Genomic DNA, 20,727 nt, shown 5'->3' with positions numbered 1-20,727 from the left:
AGTAGAACTGAAACCTAATTTGTGTTAAAAATCATAATTTTTATCACCATGTTTGTGTATAACTGATTCATATGTCCTACTGAACTTGATCCAACCAGACTAAAAAGTGGATCGACTAGATGAATGTCCTATTTTAGAGAGAAATAATAAGGCCTAGAGTTGAGTGATGTGTAAAGTGACACTGAGGAGCCAGCACTAAATGTGATCCTTAATCTAGGATTGACCTCTTGTTGCTTGTTTTGATTCCTACTGAAAGTAATGGTTTTACAGTATTTACTAGATGTCTTTAAAGAACTGAAGTTCCTATCTAACAGATAGCTAGGGAATAGACTAAAGAAGGGGCAACATGAGGGGTACTTTATATGAGTTGGAGAGCAACTGTAATAAAACAGCTTTCATTTATTGAGCGCTGCTTTAAGTGCCAGTGTGTATTCATGTATTATTCCCTTTAATTCCTACAACAATCCTATCAGATGAGTACTATTTTTCCTCGTATTGTGGGTGAGGAAATTGAGGGTTAAGGAAAGTTGCCCAGGGTTACACAACTGGGATAGGAATTCTGGCAGTCTGATTCCAGAGTATACTTAATAGCTCTACTAGGCTGCATCCTTGTATTGCTGTATGAGATTATGCCTTTACATTACACCTTAGAATTTGAAGGAATAGTGTTTTGCTTCAGTGATTCTAAAGTCTCCAGGTTAAAAGAATTTAGCAAACTAATAATGACTACTAGAAGTTGACTTATTAAATGGAAGGTTTTACTCCATGTGAAAGCGGTTTTGCAAATATTGTCTTTTTTTTTGTTTAAATGTTATATCAGAAAGTGAGAGATGTCTGGAGTTTATGTATAACTGTAGATGAAGAGGAAGTAAATGATTGTCCCAGAATGCAGCCGCTTATTTTAGGTTGTTAAGAAGGCAATGCCAAAGAATGCTCAAACTACCGCACAATTGCACTCATCTCACACGCTGGTAAAGTCATGCTCAAAATTCTCCAAGCCAGGCTTCAGCAATATGTGAACCGTGAACTCCCAGATGTTCAAGCAGGTTTTAGAAAAGGCAGAGGCACCAGAGATCAAATTGCCAGCATCCGCTGAATCATGGAGAAAGCAAGAGAGTTCCAGAAAACCATCTATTTCTGCTTCATTGACTATGCCAAAGCCTTTGACTGTGTGGATCACAATAAACTGTGGAACATTCTGAAAGAGATGGAAATACCAGACCACCTGCCCTGCCTCTTGAGAAACCTGTATGCAGGTCAGGAAGCAACTGGACATGGAACAACAGACTGGTTCCAAATAGGAAAAGGAGTACGTCAAGGTTGTATATTGTCACCTTGCTTATTTAACTTATATGCAGAGTACATCATGAGGAATGCTGGGCTGGAAGAAGCACAAGCTGGAATCAAGATTGCCGGGAGAAATATCAATAACCTCAGATATGCAGATGACACTACCCTTACGGCAGAAAGTGAAGAGGAACTCAAAAGCCTCTTGATGAAAGTGAAAGAGGAGAGTGAAAAGGTTGGCTTGAAGCTCAACATTCAGAAAACAAAGATCATGGCATCTGGTCCCATCACTTCATGGGAAATAGATGGAAAAACAGTGGAAACAGTGTCAGACTTTATTTTTTTGGGCTCCAAAATCACTGCAGATGCTGATTGCAGCCATGAAATTAAAAGACGCTTGCTCCTTGGAAGGAAAGTTATGACCAACCTTGATAGTATATTAAAAAGCAGAGACATTACTTTGCCAACCAAGGTCCGTCTAGTCAAGGCAATGGTTTTTCCCGTGGTCATGTATGGATGTGAGAGTTGGACTGTGAAGAAAGCTGATCGCCGAATAATCGATGCTTTTGAACTGTGGTGTTGGAGAAGACTCTTGAGAGTCCCTTATACTGCAAGGAGATCCAACCAGTCCATTCTAAAGGAGATCAATCCTGGGTGTTCATTGGAACGACTGATGCTAAAGCTGAAACTGCAATACTTTGGCCACCTCATGCGACGAGTTGACTCACTGGAAAAGACTGATGCTGGGAAAGGTTGGGGGCGGGAGGAGAAGGGGACGACGGAGAATGAGATGGCTGGATGGCATCACCGACTCTGTGGACATGAGTTTGAGTGAACTCCGGGAGTTGGTGATGGACAGGGAGGCCTGGCGTGCTGTGATTCATGGGGTCGCGGAGAGTCGGACACAACTGAGCGACTGAACTGAACTGAAGAATATGCTTTAAATGGGTATTTCTATTTATTTCCAATTGAATGAATTTTTAGTTACATTCAAAGATGTAGTTTTCACATTTATTCAATACTTAATATTTTGCATTCATATATTTGTATATAAGGTAAGTTAGTGGTTTAGGAAATAGTTGTCTTTAAATACTATACTAGGCTCTGTAGAGTGTGTTGTGGAATTAACTTTAGCACATTTAAAAGGAACCAAGTATAAAGGCAAGACTCAAACTATCTAAGTAATCAGTTTCCAGCTACAAGGGGAGCAATAGTAGTTTTTTAAAAGTCAACCAAATTCAAGAGTTAATATTTGGACAAAAAATAAGTTAGGTTGTGTGATTTCTTTCCACCAGGAGAAACTTCAGGAAATAATTATGAAGAAAAGAAATTTTGAGGTGCCAACGTGAAGATGTGCACTTTTTTTTTCATATCATAATAAAATTGGGCTAATTTACATTTTGTGTAACTCATTTGCTATAACATTAACAGGATTGCTTTTATTACAGAAAATTTTTTAAAAATTAATATCTAGAGTGATCAATGAATCATGCTTGTTTTTGTCTAACATGAGAAATTTTCTAAACTAGGATGCTAAGAATGACTGAGTGGATTGTGTGGTGCTCCCTGGTTTTTACTCACTTTTTTATTTTCAGCAAATGGATGATTCTTCTGAGAATTTTCAAGAGATTTTCTTGATTTAACTTTTATTGTTAAAAAAAGAGAACGATATCACACAAATCATTGCCTACTTTGTAAAAGCATATCAAGTTGTGTGTGAGTTATTTCTTTAAAGGTGCCAAGTTGTCCATTATATTTAGATGCTTAATATTTTAGGCAGTTTAGTTTATATCTCATGTATGCCTTTCACCCTTCTCATTCCTTTTCTCCTAACAACTAAAAATTCTTAATTATAGCACTTAATATATTTGCTAATGTAGCTTAAGTAGAAATTTGTGAAGCTCTACACGGTCATTTGTAATTTTAAAGTGTGCTTCTCAGCAAGCTTAGTGTAAGCTACCACTTTGAAGCTTTAAGAGGATCTGGCTTATGGAATTTGTTGTGGCGTTATTGCAGCAACTGTGCAAGAATTGTTCCCTTTAGCCATTTTGAATGAACATCCTGTCTTCATTGAACTTAAGATCTCATTATTGATGAGAAGTTCCATTATATTGTGTTGGCCAAAGAGTTTGGATTTTTCAAAAAATCAAAACAAACTCTTTGGCCAACAGAATATTACATGCCCTCAGTGAGAAAAAGCAAACTTAAATGAGAAGTCTCTGGATAAAGTTGGGATGCCAAAGGGCTGTTCCCTGACTGTGAAGCAACAGATAATATGCCATGTAAAAAGGGACAGGAAAGCAACTCAAATGTCTCGACTTTGCTAATTGTGCAAAGGGGAAGGCAAAGAAGTCACTTCTGAGGATTTAAACCACAAGCCAGTTCTGTCATAAGCTTGCAGCCTAGATTCCCATTACCATTGCGGTGTTAAATAAGTAACTTAGAAAAATTTAATGGTCTCAGATTGATGATGCTGCCAAGTGACTGGCGTCAGTCAACACAAATCCTCCAAAAGATTTCAGCTTCAGTCAGTCAGGTTGACACATGCATCTCCATATTAGGTGTATCCTAAGTGGAAATCATAGCAGTTCCGCAAAATAGATTTTTCAGACTTTGAGAAACAAGCTTTTCTATGATGTGCAAGTCTCTGGAGGAGATCTTAATTTTATCAGATTCTTGTAATAGTTTTTCATGAGAAACAGACGTACTTCGCATATTTATGTTTTTGTCCCTTGGTTTCATGTTAATAACGTCACAGTTTAGCTTTAGAATTAAATTAATGATCTGTTTACTTTTAGAGGGCTTCCCAGGTGGTGCTAGTGATAAAGAACCTGCCTTTCAATGCAGGAGAGATGCAAGTTGGATGCCAGAGCCAGGGAAGATTCCCTGGAGAAGGGAATGGCAACCCAGTCCAGTGTTCTTGCCTGATACTCAGTTGTACATAATTTAAGAATCTTACCAGTGTTTGTTAGGATGAACAATTTTTAACTGGTTGCTAGCTGGTTGCTACCCTTCAAAATGAACAGAGATTCAGAGGGAGAATTTAACTTTTTATTTGACATTAAATTTCATTATGTAACCAGTAGCACGAGTACTAATCTATAAAGGCAAATTTTTGAGATGTTTTAAAATCTAAAGTGTGGGAAGAAGAACAATTGCGAGAACTCTGTCAAATTCTCTTCAGATATTTGCTATCTCATTGACCTGGTCTAGTAAAACTTTTGTTATATATAAGCCCTTTTGTGCTTTGTTTGAAGATGGGCTTTGATCATGGTGTCTTAATGAAGTAGAGTATTTCAGTTTGCAATTAAATTTATTTGTACAGTCTTTTGTACTGCTGTCATGTGGAAATACTCTATTGCATGATGGAGATTTTACCCCCCTTTTAAAATGTCTTTAATCCTTTTTTTTTAAGAAGTAAAATTAGGACAGAATTCTTTCAGTTTGGTTGTTTAGTTTTAAAGACATCATTCCAGAAGGTTTGAAAAGTAAAATGAGAAATAAATAACCCATATTATAATTTCTGGTAAATTTTATTCCAGATTTTATGGTATGTACATCTGTATTTCAAAATTTTAATCATAGTGTATGCACTCTTTTGATTATGACTTTTTCCTCTTAACATGGAGTCAGAAGCATTTTACATGTTGCCACAAAAGTCTTTGTAGCTATAATTTTGATATTTGCTTAATAGGGAATTTATTTTTCTTTTAATTGAAGTCTAGTTGATTTACAATATTGTATTAGTTTCAGGTGTACAGTGCAGTGATTTGGTTATACATATATATGTATATTCTTTTTTTTTTTGATTCTTTTTCATTATAGTTTATTACAAGATGTTGAATACAGTTCTCTGGACTGTACAGTAAGTCCTTGCTGTTCATTTTATATATGGTAGTGTGTATCTGTTAATCTCATATATCCAATTTATCTTTTCCCTTCAGTGTCTTAAATTCTTATGAGAAAAGACTGATTCATTTTTCTCTTAAGTTTTTAAACTTCAGTTTCTCTGTTTGGCTTAGAATCCTAGTTTGGAGATGTGTTACTAGCTTTTGATTTTATATACAGACCATTTTAATAGCAGGCCATTTCTCTCTGTTGCCCACTATGCTTCCCTTCATAATTTGTTACTTAGTTCTTTAAGAATTCAAACATATTTTGCTGTTAGCCTAAAGCAGAATTAATTGTGAGGGTATATCTTCTGTTAGTCATGGGGTTGTAGAGGCTCATCAATAATTTGTTTTGAAATTCTGTACTTTGAAAAAAGAAAACATTATTTGACCTATATTTCAAATTCTAGTCACATGTTTTCTGTCAAGTTCTTGTTTAGTGATGTTTAAACAATTCATTGAATGTTTTGAAGACTAAAAAGCCTTTTTTTTTGTTAATTTTTTTTCATCCATAAATACCATGCAACTTCATTTTAATGATACTTAGCCTAGTTTTGCATCATGAGTTGACTTTCACAAGTAATAAACATCAGTGTTTGAGTGTTCTCCTCTTATTTCAGTAGGCTTTATATGTTCCTGTTGACCAATATGCTTCTTTTTTGTTGTTCCTATTTTTTAGATTGTTCATTTAATTTGAAACTGCTGAATAACTGGTTACCTAGTTCCAGTACCTGTGATTGTTTTATATAATTTTATCTCTCTTCATGTTTTCCTTCCATTTGTTCATATTAAAATTATGATGTGAGATTGTACTAAATATGTGACAAATCCTTTGGAAATTTGTGTCAATTTTTGTGATTTTTATTCATGATTAGTAGTGAAGATTCGTTCATAGGTTTGGATGACAGTCATTGGTAGATGAGATTAAGCCACCAAGCTAATACTTTCTTTCTTCAGATATGCATGTGTATATGTGCCTTAATTTTTCTTTATAGATTTGACTTTGAAAAGTCTATTACTTATGTATTTGTTTGAAGTCAGTGAGTTACAAGCACCTTTGACTTAGAGCTTTTAAAAAGACCAGATGGATATGAAAATTATTTAATACAGATATTAAAAAACAAAGGTGTGAAATACTGAAAAAAATGTTTTGTCTTGCTCTAAAGAAGGGTGAAAAACGTTGGTTTTGAGTTAAAAGGAAATTAATATTCTTAAATTTTAGGTTATAAATAACACATAATCTAAACTTTTAAATGTACTTGTTAAAGTAATTATGATGACACACACATAAATAGATCGTTAATAAAATAACTTCATTCATTCAACAAGCACTTACTAAGCATGCTATTCATATAGTATTCATTGGGTTTTAATCTTAAATTGTACACAGTTGCTTTAATCAGATAGATTCTTAAAGTCTTACTAGGTGCTTTGGTCTTGCATAGTAATCTTTTTTTACTTTTGTTCTAGATGCCTGGAATGATGTCTTCAGTAATGCCTGGAATGATGATGTCTCATATGTCTCAGGCTTCCATGCAGCCTGCCTTACCGGTAATCTTGCGAAAATAACTTTTTGTGTGATGTTTTGATTTCTTTTGTGTATGAAACAGCATATATATTTTGGAGGCATTCGTGTTAGTCATTTAAGCGCCTCCTGAGTACTATAAGGTGGGAATTACAAGGACTCTTTAAGTTTTTAGAGTCCAGGCATTTACAATTTTCCTATCCTTAGTTATTCTACATTAAGCAAGTCTAGAATTCTGAAAAGCGTGATTTGTTAGCTGCTGCTGCTGCTGCTAAGTCGCTTCAGTCGTGTCCGACTCTGTGCGACCCCATAGACGGCAGCCGACCAGGCTCCGCCATCCCTGGGATTCTCTCGGCAAGAACACTGGAGTGGGTTGCCATTTCCTTCTCTAGTAGCATTCTAATTACTGACTGCTGATTAAAAGTTGATGTGATGTGATTTAATACTGGATTCTCAATTTAGAAATTAGATTTCATTTGAAATCCACAATTCATAAGACTTCAGCTATGGCACATTACTTAGAAAATTCTTGAATAATCTTATCACCCTATTAGATCTATTAGATAGTATTAGATAGTATAGCAATATAGAAATCATTATGATATTAAAATTAGTGTGACTTATTTATTGGTTAGTTTTAATGAACAGTTGTGGCATACTCCACTGGGATGGTAAGTTTGCAGTGACTTCTCCAAAACCCCTAGGGGCAGATACATTTCAAAGTTTGTTTTTAATATTATAAAGTAGTACACTGCATATAGTATATAATAATTATGTAAAAATTTCCCACGGGGTTTTGGCCAGTGCCCTTTTATTTCTAAATCAGAACATAGAGATGTTTATTCTGATGTGGGGTACATTAAGACTAAAGAATTCCTATTACTCAGTTTAGCTTTGGCCACTGTGATGAGTTTTGATGCCAAACTTAAAAGGTTTTCAGCTTTTTGGATCTTAGAATTGTGGATCTTTTATATAACTGATGATCATATAAATAAAACATTTAAAGCGCTTTAGTAACTGTAGGTTACTGTTTTGTTTTTAACAATTTAGAGCAAGCTTAGGGAACCAAGATCACTAAAACTTAACCAAAATCTTTGAGTCGGTGACTAGAGAATTAATACAGAGAAGGGTTTGATTGACTACGCTTTATGAGGATTGTATATAAAATACAGCTTGTGCAAAGTAAATGTTACTAATTTCATTTTTTCTTCTTACAGCCAGGAGTAAATAATATGGATGTAGCAGCAGGTATGTATACCATTTATGGTGATATACTAGACTTAATATAGACAGTCACAGCTGTCCTCGAATGAGGAATAAAACAGTGTCTCCTGGGCATTATAATCAGCTTCCAATTTTTTTTTTTTTTTGTATAGCATTCATAATTAAATCCATAGGAAATTGTCATAATTTTAGGTATGGAGTTCTGGGGCCAGATTTGGTCTACAAGATATGCTTTGGCCCATACAATGTTTTTAAATTTTATAATTAACTGCTAACATTGAAATCTGCAGGCTTATATAAAGTTGAATTTATCATTTTACACAGAGATTGAATTTATTTTAAAGTTGGATGATCTGTACTTTTAATAGTTACAGTGGTCCTTCTCAGTACAGTAAATACTCAAAGAATATTTGAATAAAAAATTCTGGTTGAGTCCATATTTGTATTCAGCAAACCTTGTGGAATGGGAGAGGGACTCCATACTTCAGATATCAGGCATGCACTCTCAGCCTTCTGGACTACTTCAGTCATTTTTTTGGTACCTGCTTGGTCCGTGTTGTTCGTAAGTCCTCTGATAATGCATATTTTTTTCCAGCAGGTTACTTATGAGTGTTACAAATGACTAGTATGACTTTAATGTATAATAATAATGCTTCAATTATACACAAGTAATGTTCCATGTATTCTAGATGGTGTACTTTGTCCCATGATTCTGCCAAAACATTTTGTCTTTTAAACATTATCAGTTGAAACATGTTTAAAATGCAGTTTGTGGGTTTATATGGGCCACAGTTGATCTTTTTAAGATGTTTCATGGTTTTCATCATTTAAGTTGTAACGATATTCTGATATACTTTAGAATAGTATTCTAGGTCTATTTAGATATCTTGAGCTGGTTACTATTACCCTAAATAATCTTCGAAAGTTACCTTACCATTTTTAGTTTTTAAATGCTCTGGCTCTCTTACTGATATTTCATACTAGCTGCTTTTGATTGCTGTTTAGTATCTATGTACTTAGTTTTGTTTTCTTTTTACAGTCAGTTTGTTTTTTTTGCAGATAATTTTAAGCTACTTGTTTCTAAAGTTAGAGATTATTTGTATGAACTTTGTAACTAATATGGATTTCTTTTTATGTCTTAAGAGGGCTTTGGTAATAGTTTAAGATAGTACCATCTAACAGAACTTTCTGCAAGGAAGGAATTGTTCTGTAATCTGTAGTGTCATATATATCCACATGTAATTATTGAGTATTGAAATGTGGCTAGTGCGCAGAAGGAACTGAGCATTAAATTTTACTTAATCTAATTTAAACAGGGATATGTGATGGCCAGAGGATACTGTATTATACAGCATGTGTTTTGGAACCTAGATAATTGAAATTGTCATAAACCTAAAGCATAGAGGGCTTCTCTGGTGGCTCAGGCGGTAAAGAATCTCCCTGCAATGCAGGAGACTTGGGTTTGATCCCTAGGTTGGGAAGATACCCTGGAGAAGGAAACAGCTACCCACTCCAGTATTCTGGTCTGGAAAATTTGATGGGCAGAGGAGTCTGGCAGGCTACATACAGTCCATGGAGTAGCAAAGAATCAGACATGACTGAGTGGCTCTGACTTTAAAGAACAGTATCAGAGGTCTGAAACATTCATTACTATACATTACTATACACATTCATTACTATCAGCAGTATAGCAGAGAAACAGGAATTAGTCAAGATGGGAAAGCTATAATAACAGGAAGAGGAGAAGCAAAAGGCAAGCTGTTAGCTTCTCTAACAGCTGTCAAGTGAGTTTGTAGATTGAAAGTTCAAAGTGCCAACTTAATTCTGAAAGTGCTTTGCACTATAGATGTTTTCTTTTTATGGGAAACAGAGCAAGCACATAAGTCATATGGAAAAGTCTTAGGATACTTAGTGTGATGGCATGAGGAGAAAAAGTAGTATGAATCAATATTTTAAAACTGTTAACTCAAGGACAGCATGATTTATCACATTGTAATACTCTTCCCCCAATTTTTTTTTAGGTACAACTTCTGGCGCCGTAAGTACCTTTGGAATATATTTCATTATAATTGTTTGCCTGTTACATTGATTCTTGTTTCTTCGTGTTTTAAATGTTATTTATTATTTACTTTTGGCTGTGCTGAGTCGTCTTTGTTGTGCATATACTTTTTCTGCTTGCGGCATGTGAGGGCTACCCTCTAGTTGTGGTCCATGGGCTTCTTGTTGTGGTGCCTTCTCTTGTTACAAAGCATGGGTGGTATAGCACTGACTCAGTAGTTGAGATGCACCAGCTTAGTTGCCCCAAGGTGTGTGGAATTTTCCCTGACCAGGGATCAAAGCTATGTCCCCTGCACTGGCAGGCAGATTCTTAACCACCGGACCACCAGGAAAGACTGATCCTTACTCTGATTTAGAGATCATCTACTTAGTTGAACCCTTTTCCTTTATTTTCTGTGGCAAAGGTTGAAAAGTTGTTTGAATGATTTATTTAAAAAAAATAATTTTCCTGGAACTTAATGAGAGATTGTTATTGTTGTTCAGTCACTAAATTGTGTTCAGCTCTTTGCAACCCCATGGACTGCAGCTCTTCAGGGTCCGCTGTCCTCTACTATCTCTCCGAGTTTACTCAAATTCATGTCCACTGAATCAGTGACACTATCTGACAATCTCATCCTCTGCTGTCCCCTTCTCCTTTTGTCCTCAGTCTTTCCTAGCATCAAGGTCCTTTCCAGTCAGTTGGCTGTTCGCATCAGGTGGACAAAGTATTGGAGCTTAAGCTTCAGCATCAATCCTTCCAATGAATATTCAGGATTGATTTCTTTTAGAAATGACTAGCTAGAACTCCTTGCAGTCTAAGGGATTCTCAAGACTCTTCTTCAGCACGACAATTTGAAAGCATCAGTTCTTCAGGCTCAGCCTTCTTAATGATCCAAGTCTAACATCTGTATATGACTGCTGGAAACACCATAGCTTTGACTCTTACCAACCTTTGTTGGCAAAGTGATGTCTGCTTTTTAATACACTGTCTAGATTTGTCATAGCTTTCCTTCCAAGGAACCAAGCATCTTAATTTCATGGCTGCAGTCAACATCTGCAGTGATTTTGAAGCCCAAGAAAGTAAAGTCTGTCACTGTTTCCACTTTTTCCCTTTCTGTTGGCCATGAAGTGATGGAACCAGATGCCATGATCTTAGTTTTTGAATGTTGAGTCTTAAGCCAGCTTTTTCACTCTCCTCTTTCACTTTCATCAAGAGGCTCTTTAGTTCCTCTTCACATTCTGCCGTTAAGAGTGGAATCATCTGCGTATCTGAGGTTGTTGGTATTACTCCCAGCAATCTTGATTCTAGCTTGAGATTCATCCAGTCCAGCATGTCGCATGATGTACTTTGCATTTAAGTTAAATAAGCAATGTGACAATATACAGCCTTGTACTCCTTTCCCAATTTGGAACCAGTCCGTTATTCCATGTCTAACTGTTGCTTCTTGATCTACATACAGGTTCTTAGGAGACAGGTAACGTGGTCTCTGTTCCCATCTCTTTTAAGAATTTTCCACAGTTTGTTGTGGTCCCCACAGTCTAAGTCAACAAAGCAGAAGTTGGAGAAGGAAATGGCAACCCACTCCAGTTTGCTTGCCTGGAGAATCTCAGTGACAGAGGAGCCTGACAGATTACGGTCCATGGGGTCGCAAAGAGTCAGACACAGTAAGTCAATAAGACACAATAAGTCTTATTGACCCAGATAACTATGATTTTAAAAATCTAGATGATATATGTATGTATGTATATAGTTTTTCTGTGTGTTGTTGCCTCCTTCTGCTTCTGTTAGGTCCTTAACCATTTCTGTTCTTCATCATGCCCATCTAAGAAGGCCTTCTTATCCCTCCTTGCTGTTCTCTGGAACTCTGTGCTCAGTTTGGTATAACTTTACCTTTCTCCCTTGCCTTTTACTTCTCTTCTTTCCCCAGCTATTTGTAAAGCCTCCTCAGATAACCACTTTGCCTTCTTGCGTTTCTTTTTCATGGGTCTGGTTTTGATCACTGCCTCCTAAACAGTGTTATACCTCTGTCAATAGTTCTTTAGGCACTCCGTCTGTGAGATCTAACCCGTTAATTATTTGTCACTTCCCTGTATAATCATAAGGAATTTTATTTAGGTCGTATCTGAATGGCCTAGTGGTTTTCCCTACTTTCTTCCATTTAAGCCTGAATTTTGCAATAAGGAGCTCGTGATCTGAGCCATAGTCAGCACCAGGTCTTGTTTGCTGACTGTGTAGAGCTTCTCCATCTTGGACTACAAAGAATATAATCACTCTGGTTTTGGTATTGACCATCTGGTGATGTTCATGTATAGAGTATTTCTTGGGTTGTTGAAATGTTTGCTGTGACCAGCGTGTTCTTGGCAAAACTCTCGTTAGCCTTTACCCTGCTTCATTTTGTACTCTGAGTCCACACTTGCCTGTTATTCTGAGTATATCTTGACTTTTTACTTTTGCATTCCAACCCCCTGCGATAAAAAGTACATTTTTTTTTTTTTTTTTACAGTATTTCTAGAAGGTGTTCTTTAACCAGTCATCTTCAACCTCTTCGGTATTAGTGGTTTAGACATGCTGTGATGTTGAATGATTTGCCTTGGAGATGAATGGAGTTGATTCTGTTGTTATTAAGATTATACCCAAATACTGCATTTTGATTCTTTTGTTGACTGTGAGAGCTACTTCATTTCTTCTATGGGATTCTTGCCCACAGTAGTAGATACAGTGGTCATCTGAATTAAATTCAACCATTGCCATCAGTTTTAGTTCACTGATTCATAAGATGTCAGTGTTCACTCTTGGCCATCTCCTGTTTGACCACTTCCAATTTACCTTGATTCATGAACCTAACATTCCTGTTTCCTGTGCAGTATTATTTTTTTTTTTACAGCATCGGACTTTACTTTCACCACCAGACACATCCTCAACTGAGGGTTGTTTTTCACTTTGGCACAGCAGCTTCAGTCTCTCTAGAGCTGTTTATCACTCTTCTCCAGTAGCATATTGGACACCTTCTGACATAGGGGGCTCATCTTCCAGTATCATATTATTTTACCTTTCCATACTATTTGTGGGGTTCTCCTGGCAAGAATACTGGAGAGATTTGCTGTTCCTCGTTTTGTTAGAACTCTTCACTATGACTTATCAGTGTTGGGTAACCCTGTAGGGCATGACTCATAGCTTTATTGAGTTACCCAGTCCCCTTCGCCATGGCTAGGCTGTAATCCACAAAGGGGTAATGAGAGATACGGGATTCAAATATAAATCAGTTTTTACAGGATTTGCATTCTCCCCATCACAATTAGAATGGAAACAAGTATACAGTAATTGATAATTTTCAATTAAGCATTATATTAGAATGTACTCCTTTGTAAACAAAAATTTGTCTACTTTTGTCTATTACTGTAAATTTGATGTAGATTTTTCCTAATATTTAGTCGTTTAAAATACTTCTTTGCTTGTATCTTCCTTAATACAGAATCAGAAACACAAGAGTTGCTTGATTTTCCTTAGGAAAGGAGAGAATGACATTGCTATATGGCATTTTTTTTTCTCCCCTCAGTACTTAATTTTAAGATAGTAATATTCTAGTTCTTTTTGCTAATGTTCTGAATGCTCTTTTCTCATACATTTTCATGCTGTTTAGAAAAATAATGTAAGCCTGAGGCCTCACTTAAAGATGACTATTTTATGGTTATTGATAATAGCTCTATTCTTTAGCCTCCAAGCGTATTCTGGTGTTTTTTTTCCCCTTAAAGCTTTATGAAGTTTATGTGTGTAATCTCATTTAGTCAAAACAGTACTCCTGAGAGGTAGTTGTCATTCTCATATAGTTGAGAAAATTCAGAAAGCTGTGAATTAATTGCGGGTATGGTAAATTTGGGGGAAAGATGTTTAATTGTGAACTGTATTTTAAACATATCTTTTTTAAAAGCGTTAAAAGTTGAATGGTTATAAAATATCCACTTGGTATTTTTCATTATATGTCTTTTTGGTTTTGACTTATGATAGCGTCTTGTTTTTCCTGCTTATTTAAATAATAGGGGCTCACTGGGAGGAAAATGAAGCAGACATAAGTTAAAAAGAATAAAGGAAATTACCTAAGTTTCTTTTTCCATAAGGAAACCACTATGATTAATATTTTGGTTGTTTGAATTGTGTGTCAAACCTTTATTTTTCTCACTTGATTGAAATAGCTTTCTTTGTCGTATATTAAACTCACATATTCTGACATCTATTTCTGGGTTTTCTTTTTCACTTTATTTCTGATTCAGTATTATTCCGTTTCCTGATTATCGTTTAGTCACCCAACTCATGTCTGACTGATGACCCCTGGACTGTAGTCTGTTAGGCTCCTCTGTCCATGGGTTTTCCGAGGCAAGAATACTGGAGTGTTGACAGGCACCAACACAATCCTATAAAGCAGTCATCCTTCAATTAAAAGTAAGTTAAAAAATACTGGAGTGGATTGCCATTTCCATCTCCAGGGACTCTTAGGATTGAACCTGAGTCTCCTAAGTTGGCAGATGGATTGTGTACCACTGAGCCACCAGGGAAACTTAGAGTAGATTTCATATTTAATAAGACAAGTTGTTCATGGTTTCTCTTTTCATTATTTCCTTTGCTATTTTCAGATGTTAGCATGTACATTTCCCTGTCCCCACCGAAAACAATCTGTAAATACGTAAACAGAGAGATGCTTAAAAGGCAAAATTGTGTTTTTATCTGGAATTAAATTTAATTCTTCCATTTTAAGAGAACTAACATTTCATGTGTTTCAGTTAAGTTTTCCTATCCAAAAATAGAATGTATTTATTTGAAAACTTGTTTGTTTTTTTTTTCTTTTTAGATTTCTGGTACACAAATCTGAGTTACTTGTAGTTTTCAGATTATGGTCATTATTGTTGATCCATGGAGGTGCCCTCATTTTTTTCCCTTTGTTCTTCATCTTTGGGCTTCCCTGATGGCTCAGCTGGTAAAGAAATTGCCTACAGTGTGAGACCTGGGTTTGATGCCTGGTTTGGGAAGACCCCCTGGAGAAGGGAATGGCTAGCCATTCCAGTATTCTGACCTGGAGAATTCCATTGACTGCACAGTTCATGGGGTTGCAAAGAGTCGGACAGGAATGAGCGACTTTCACTTTGACTTCACCTTTACTCCCGTTTACCCTCCCTAGTAGGTGCTCATTAGGATATATGTCCTAAGACATTTAAATACTGGGGAAAGCTTAGGAAACTTTGTGTTTTCATTAAGTATAATTGACATAAAACATACTAGTTTCAGGTGTAAATGCACTGGTTCGGTATGTTACTTGTATACATGGTAAAATGATTATTATAAATAAATCTAGTTAACATACTAACATTGTTTTTTTCTGTGAGGTAGAATTTTAAGACTCTAAGCAACTTTCAACGATATAATACACTGTTACTAACTATACTAACCATGCTGTACATTTTATCCCCCATGATTTCCTTGTTTTGTAGCTAAAAGTTTGTACATTTTGACATTCTTCACCAATTTCTCTCACCCCGCAAGCCACCCTCCTCTATGGCAACCATCAATCTGTTCTCTGTTTCTGTAAGCTTGCGTTTTTTGTTTTTTTACAGTCTACTTGTAAGTGAGATTATATTAATCTTGTCCTTCTCTCTCTGGCTATTTCACTTAGCTTTCAAGGTCTATCCATGTTGTTGCAGGTGGCAAGATTTCATTCATTTCATTTTTATGGCTAAATTGTTTTGCTTTGTGTATATGTGTATTTTATATATATCTTCTTTATCCATTAATTCATCCATGGACAGGTATATTATTTCCATATATTCAGTTCAGTTCAGTCGCTCATTTGTGTCCGACTCTTTGCGATCCCATGAATCACAGCACGCCAGGCCTCCCTGTCCATCACCAACTCCCGGAGTTTACCCAAACTCATGTCTATGGAGTCGGTGATGCCATCCAGCCATCTCATCCTCTGTCGTCCCCTTCTCCTCCTGCCCCCAGTACCTCCCAGCATCAGAGTCTTTTCCAGTGAGTCAACTCTTCGCATGAAGTGGCCAAAGTATTGGAGTTTCAGCTTTAGCATCAGTCCTTCCAATGAACACCCAGGACTGATCTCTTTTAGGATGGACTGGTTGGATCTCCTTGCAGTCCAAGGGACTCTCAAGAGTCTTCTCCAAAACCACAGTTCAAAAGCATCAATTCTTCGGCGATCAGCTTGCTTCACAGTCCAACTCTCACATCCATACATGACCACTGGAAAACCATAGCTTTGACTAGATGGACCTTTGTTGGCAAAGTAATGTCTCTGCTTTTTAATATGCTGTCTAGGTTGGTCATAACTTTCCTTCCAAGAAGTAAGCGTCTTAATTTCATGGCTGCAATCAGCATCTGCAGTGATTTTGGAGCCCCCAAAAATAAAATCTGACACTGTTTCCACTGTTTCCCCATCTATTTCCCATGAAGTGATGAGACCATATGCCATGATCTTTGTTTTCTGAATGTTGAGCTTCAAGCCAACCTTTTCACTCTCCTCTTTCACTTTCATCAAGAGGCTTTTGAGTTCCTCTTCACTTTCTGCCATAAGGGTGGTGTCATCTGCATATCTGAGATTATTGATATTTCTTCCATATCTTAGCTACTGTATATGATGCTTAAGTGCAATTTTATAAGAAACTTCCATCCCCTTTTCCATTGTGGCTATACAGCTTACTTTGCACCAACAGTATACTGGGGTTCCAATTTCTGCACACCCTTTCCAGCATTTGTAATTTCTTGGTTTTTTGCTAACAGCTGTCCTGCCAGGTGTGAGGTGATATCTCATTATGGTTTTGATTTGTGTTTCTCTGATTAGCGATGTTGAGTATCTGATGTACCTTATGGCCATTTGTATGCCTTTTTCACCCATTCTTTAATTGGATTATTTGCGATTTCTTGCTGTTTATTTGTAGGAGTTTCTTATGTGTTGTGACTATTAACCCTGTATCAGTTACATGGTTTGCAAACATTTTCTCCCACTGCAAAGATTATTTTTTCACTCTGTTTTCTTTACTATGCAGAAGCTTTTTTGTTTGATTTTATCACACTTTCTTTTCCAAAACATGAAGAACTAGTTCAAAATTACTTTCAGTTCAGTCACTCAGTCGTGTCTGACTCTTTGCGACCCCATGGACTGCAGAACACTTCCTGTCCTAGAAGACTTCAACTTACAGAGCTTGCTCAAACTCCTGTCCACTGAGTCGGTGATGCCATCCAGCCATCTCATCCTCTCTTGTCCCCTTCTCCCGCCTTCAATCTTCCCCAGCATCAGGGTCTTTTCAAATGAGTCACCTCTTCACATCAGGTGACCAAATATTGGAGCTTCAGCATCAGTCCTTCCAATGAGTTTTCAGGACTGATTTCTTTTAGGATGCACTGGTTGGATCTCCTTGCAGTCCAAGGGACTCTCAAGAGTCTTCTCCAACACCACGGTTCAAAGGCATCAATTCTTCGGTGCTCAGCTTTCTTTATAGTCCAACTCTCACATCCATACATGACTACTGGAAAAACCGTACGTAGCTTTGACTAGACGGGCCTGTGTTGGCAAAGTAATGTCTCTGCTTTTTAATATGCTGTCTCTTTTCTTCCAAGGAGCAAGCGTCTTTTTTCTACAGTAATTTTGGAGCCCAAAAAGATAAGCCTTTTATTGTTTCCAGTGTTTCCCAATCTATTTGCCATTGAAGTGATGGGACCGGATGCCATGATCTTAGTTTTTTGAATATTGAGTTTTAAGCCAGGTTTTTCACTCTTTTTTCACCTTCATCAAGAGGGTCTTCAGTTCTTCTTCGCTTTCTGCCATAAAAGTGATATCATCTGCATTTCTGAGGTTATTGATATTTCTCCCGGCAAACTCGATTGCAGGTTGTGCTTCATCCAGCCCAGCATTTCGCATGATGTACCCTGCATATAAGCTAAGTAAGCAGGGCAACAGTATACAGCCTTGGCATGCTCCTTTCCCAATTTGGAACCAGTCTGTTTTTCCATGTCTTGTTCTAAATGTTGCTTCTTGACCTGCATACAGATTTCTCAGGAGGCAGGTAGGGTGCTCTGGTATTCCCATCTCTTGAAGAATTTTTCAGAGTCAAAGGCTTTGGTGTAATCAATAAAGCAGAAGTAGATGTTTTTCTTGGAGAAGGCAATGGCACCCCACTCCAGTACTCCTACCTGGAAAATCACATGGATGGGGGAACCTGGTCGGCTACAGTCCATGGGGTCGCTAAGAGTCAGACACGACTGAGTGACTTCACTTTCACTTTTCACTTTCACACATTGGAGAAGGAAATGGCAACCCACTCAAGTGTTCTTGCCTGGAGAATCCCAGGGACTGGGGAACCTGGTGGGCTGCCGTCGATGGGGTCACACAGAGTCAGACACAACTGAAGCGACTTAGCAGCAGCAGGTGTTTTTCTGGAATTCTCTTGCTTTTTCGATGATCAAGCGGTTGTTGGCAATTTGATTTCTGATTCCTCTGCCTTTTCTAAATCCAGCTTGAATATCTGGAAGTTCACGGTTCATGTACTGTTGAAGCCTGGCTTGGAGAATTTTGAGCATTGCTTGGCTAGCGTGTGAGATGAGTGCAATTGTGTGCAGTAGTTTGAACATTCTTTGGCATTGCCTTTCTTTGGGATTGAAATCAACACTGACCTTTTCCAGTTCTGTGGCCACTGCTGTGTTTTCAAAATTTGCTGGCGTATTGAGTGCAGCACTTTTCACAGCATCATCTTTTAGGGATTTGAAATAGCTCAACTACCTTTATCAGCTCCACTGGCTTTGTTCATAGTGACGCTTCTTAAGGCCCACTTGACTTCACATTTTAGGATGTCTGGCTCTAGTGAATGATCACACCATCATGATTATCTGGATCATGAAGATTTGTTTGTATAGTTCTGTGTATTCTTGCCACCTTTTTTAAATATCTTCTCCATTTGTTAGGTCCATACCATTTCTGTCCTTTTTTGTATCCATCCTTGCATGTAATGTTCCCTTGGTATATCTAATTTTGTTGAAGAGATCTCTAGTCTTTCCCATTCTTTTGTTTTCCTCTGTTTCTTTGCAATGATCACTGAGGAGGGCTTTCTTATCTCTCCGTACTACTCTTTGGAACTCTGCATTCAGATGGGTGTATCTTTCCATTTCTCCTTTTCCTTTACCTTCTCTTCTTTTCTCAGCTGTTTGTAAGGCCACCTCAGACAACCATTTTGCCTTTTTGCATTTCTTTTTCCTGGGGATGATCTTGATCCCTGTCTCCTGTATAGTGTCATGAACTTCAGTCCATAGTTTTTCAGGCACTCTTATCAGATCTAATCCCTTGAATCTATTTGTCACTTCCACTGTATAATCGTAAGGGATTTGATTTAGGTCATACCTAACTAGTCTAGTGGTTTTCTGAATAGTTTTCCATTGTTTGTGCATACAGGTCTGTGTGTGTGTGCGCACACTCTGTTTACCACCTTTTCTTTATCCATTTATCTGTTGATAGACCCCTTAGGTTCCTTTCTTGCCCTGGCAATTGGAAATAGTTCTACTGTGAACATTTGGGTGCGTGTATTTTTTCAAATTAATGTTTTTATTTTCCCAGGAGTGGACTTGCTGGATCATATGGTAGTTCTATTTTTAGTTTTTTGAGAACTCTCCATCCTGGTTTCCACAGTGGTTATACCAGTTTACATTCCCTCCAGCATTTATGAGGGTTCTGTTTTCTGTACATCCTTGCCAACATTTGTTATTTGCATTCTTCTCAATGATAGCCATTCTGACACGTGTGAGGTGATATCTCACTGTAATTTTAATTTGCATTTCCTTAATGGTCACTTGTTGTCAAACATCTCTTTTCATGTGTCTGTTGGCCTACTGCTTTTCCTCCTTGGAAAAACGCCAGTTCAGGTCTTGTGCCCATTTTTTAATTTGTTTGTTTGGGGGGATTTTTGGTGTTACGTTCTATAAGCTATTTATATTTTGGATATTAACCTCTTATCAGTCATGTCATTTGCAAATATTTGCTATTCAGTAGGTTTTTTCAGTTTGTGGATGGTTTCCTTTGCTGTGCAAAAGCTTTTAAGGTTGATTTTGGATCTAGTACTTTTTGAAAGTAATGGTTTGGTGTTACCATTTCAATTTTCTTAGCAGTTATTGGGCGTTTCCAGATGTTTATGTTACAGAGGTTTAATAATTATTTAGCATACAATTAGAAATCATAATAGCCATTATTGTCTTTTTTTTTTGAGTAGGGGCAAGAAGTATTCAGTTTCTATTAAATGTTGATGTGAAAGTGTTTTGTTGTTATGCAGCTCTCAGTATCTTGTTTTCTGTTTTCCTCATTTGATTTCTCTATTTACTAGGTAGTAAGTGGTTTTTTCTCAGCTTCTAGATGTAGGATTTGTTGTTGTTGTTGTTCAAATTGCCTGTTGTTTTTTTAGAGAAATCTTAATTTGAGTGCAAAATAGAGAATCTCACAAACATACAACGTTCTCTACTATCAGCATCTCTTACCAGAGTGTGGTACATTACTACAGTTGGTGAACATACAATGACACATCATTATCACCCAAAGTCCGGTTTGTATTAGGGTCACTTGGTGTTATGCATTCGGTGAGTTTTGACAAATGTTTAGTGACATGTATTCCACACAGTAGTGTCATCCAGAATAGTTTCACTGTCCTAAAAATCCTCTGTGCTATTCCTCTTCATCTCTCTTCCCACCTCCACAACCGTTCAGTTCAGTTCAGTCGCTCAGTCAT

General features: G+C 37.0%; 1 protein-coding gene across 8 annotated transcripts in view; it reads left to right on the top strand.

Annotated features, from left to right (window-relative positions):
• The window catches only part of PRPF40A (pre-mRNA processing factor 40A), a 57,034-nt gene that overhangs the window by 9,188 nt on the left and 27,119 nt on the right, over window positions 1–20,727 (top strand). For all 8 annotated transcript variants that reach the window (XM_055398874.2, XM_055398873.2, XM_055398872.2 and 5 more), the window contains exons 3-5: window positions 6,648–6,728; window positions 7,920–7,950; window positions 9,948–9,964. In XM_055398874.2, coding sequence (XP_055254849.1) covers window positions 6,648–6,728; window positions 7,920–7,950; window positions 9,948–9,964 — 129 coding nt within the window. The remainder of the gene's footprint in view (window positions 1–6,647; window positions 6,729–7,919; window positions 7,951–9,947; window positions 9,965–20,727) is intronic.

The sequence above is a fragment of the Moschus berezovskii genome, chromosome 2, assembly GCF_049115385.1.
Source record: "Moschus berezovskii isolate FMDL1 chromosome 2, NW_MosBer_1.0, whole genome shotgun sequence".
Taxonomy (NCBI): domain Eukaryota; kingdom Metazoa; phylum Chordata; class Mammalia; order Artiodactyla; family Moschidae; genus Moschus; species Moschus berezovskii.
The sequence above is the reverse complement of the archived record's forward strand: the minus strand, read 5'-3'. Positions and strand labels throughout refer to the sequence as shown.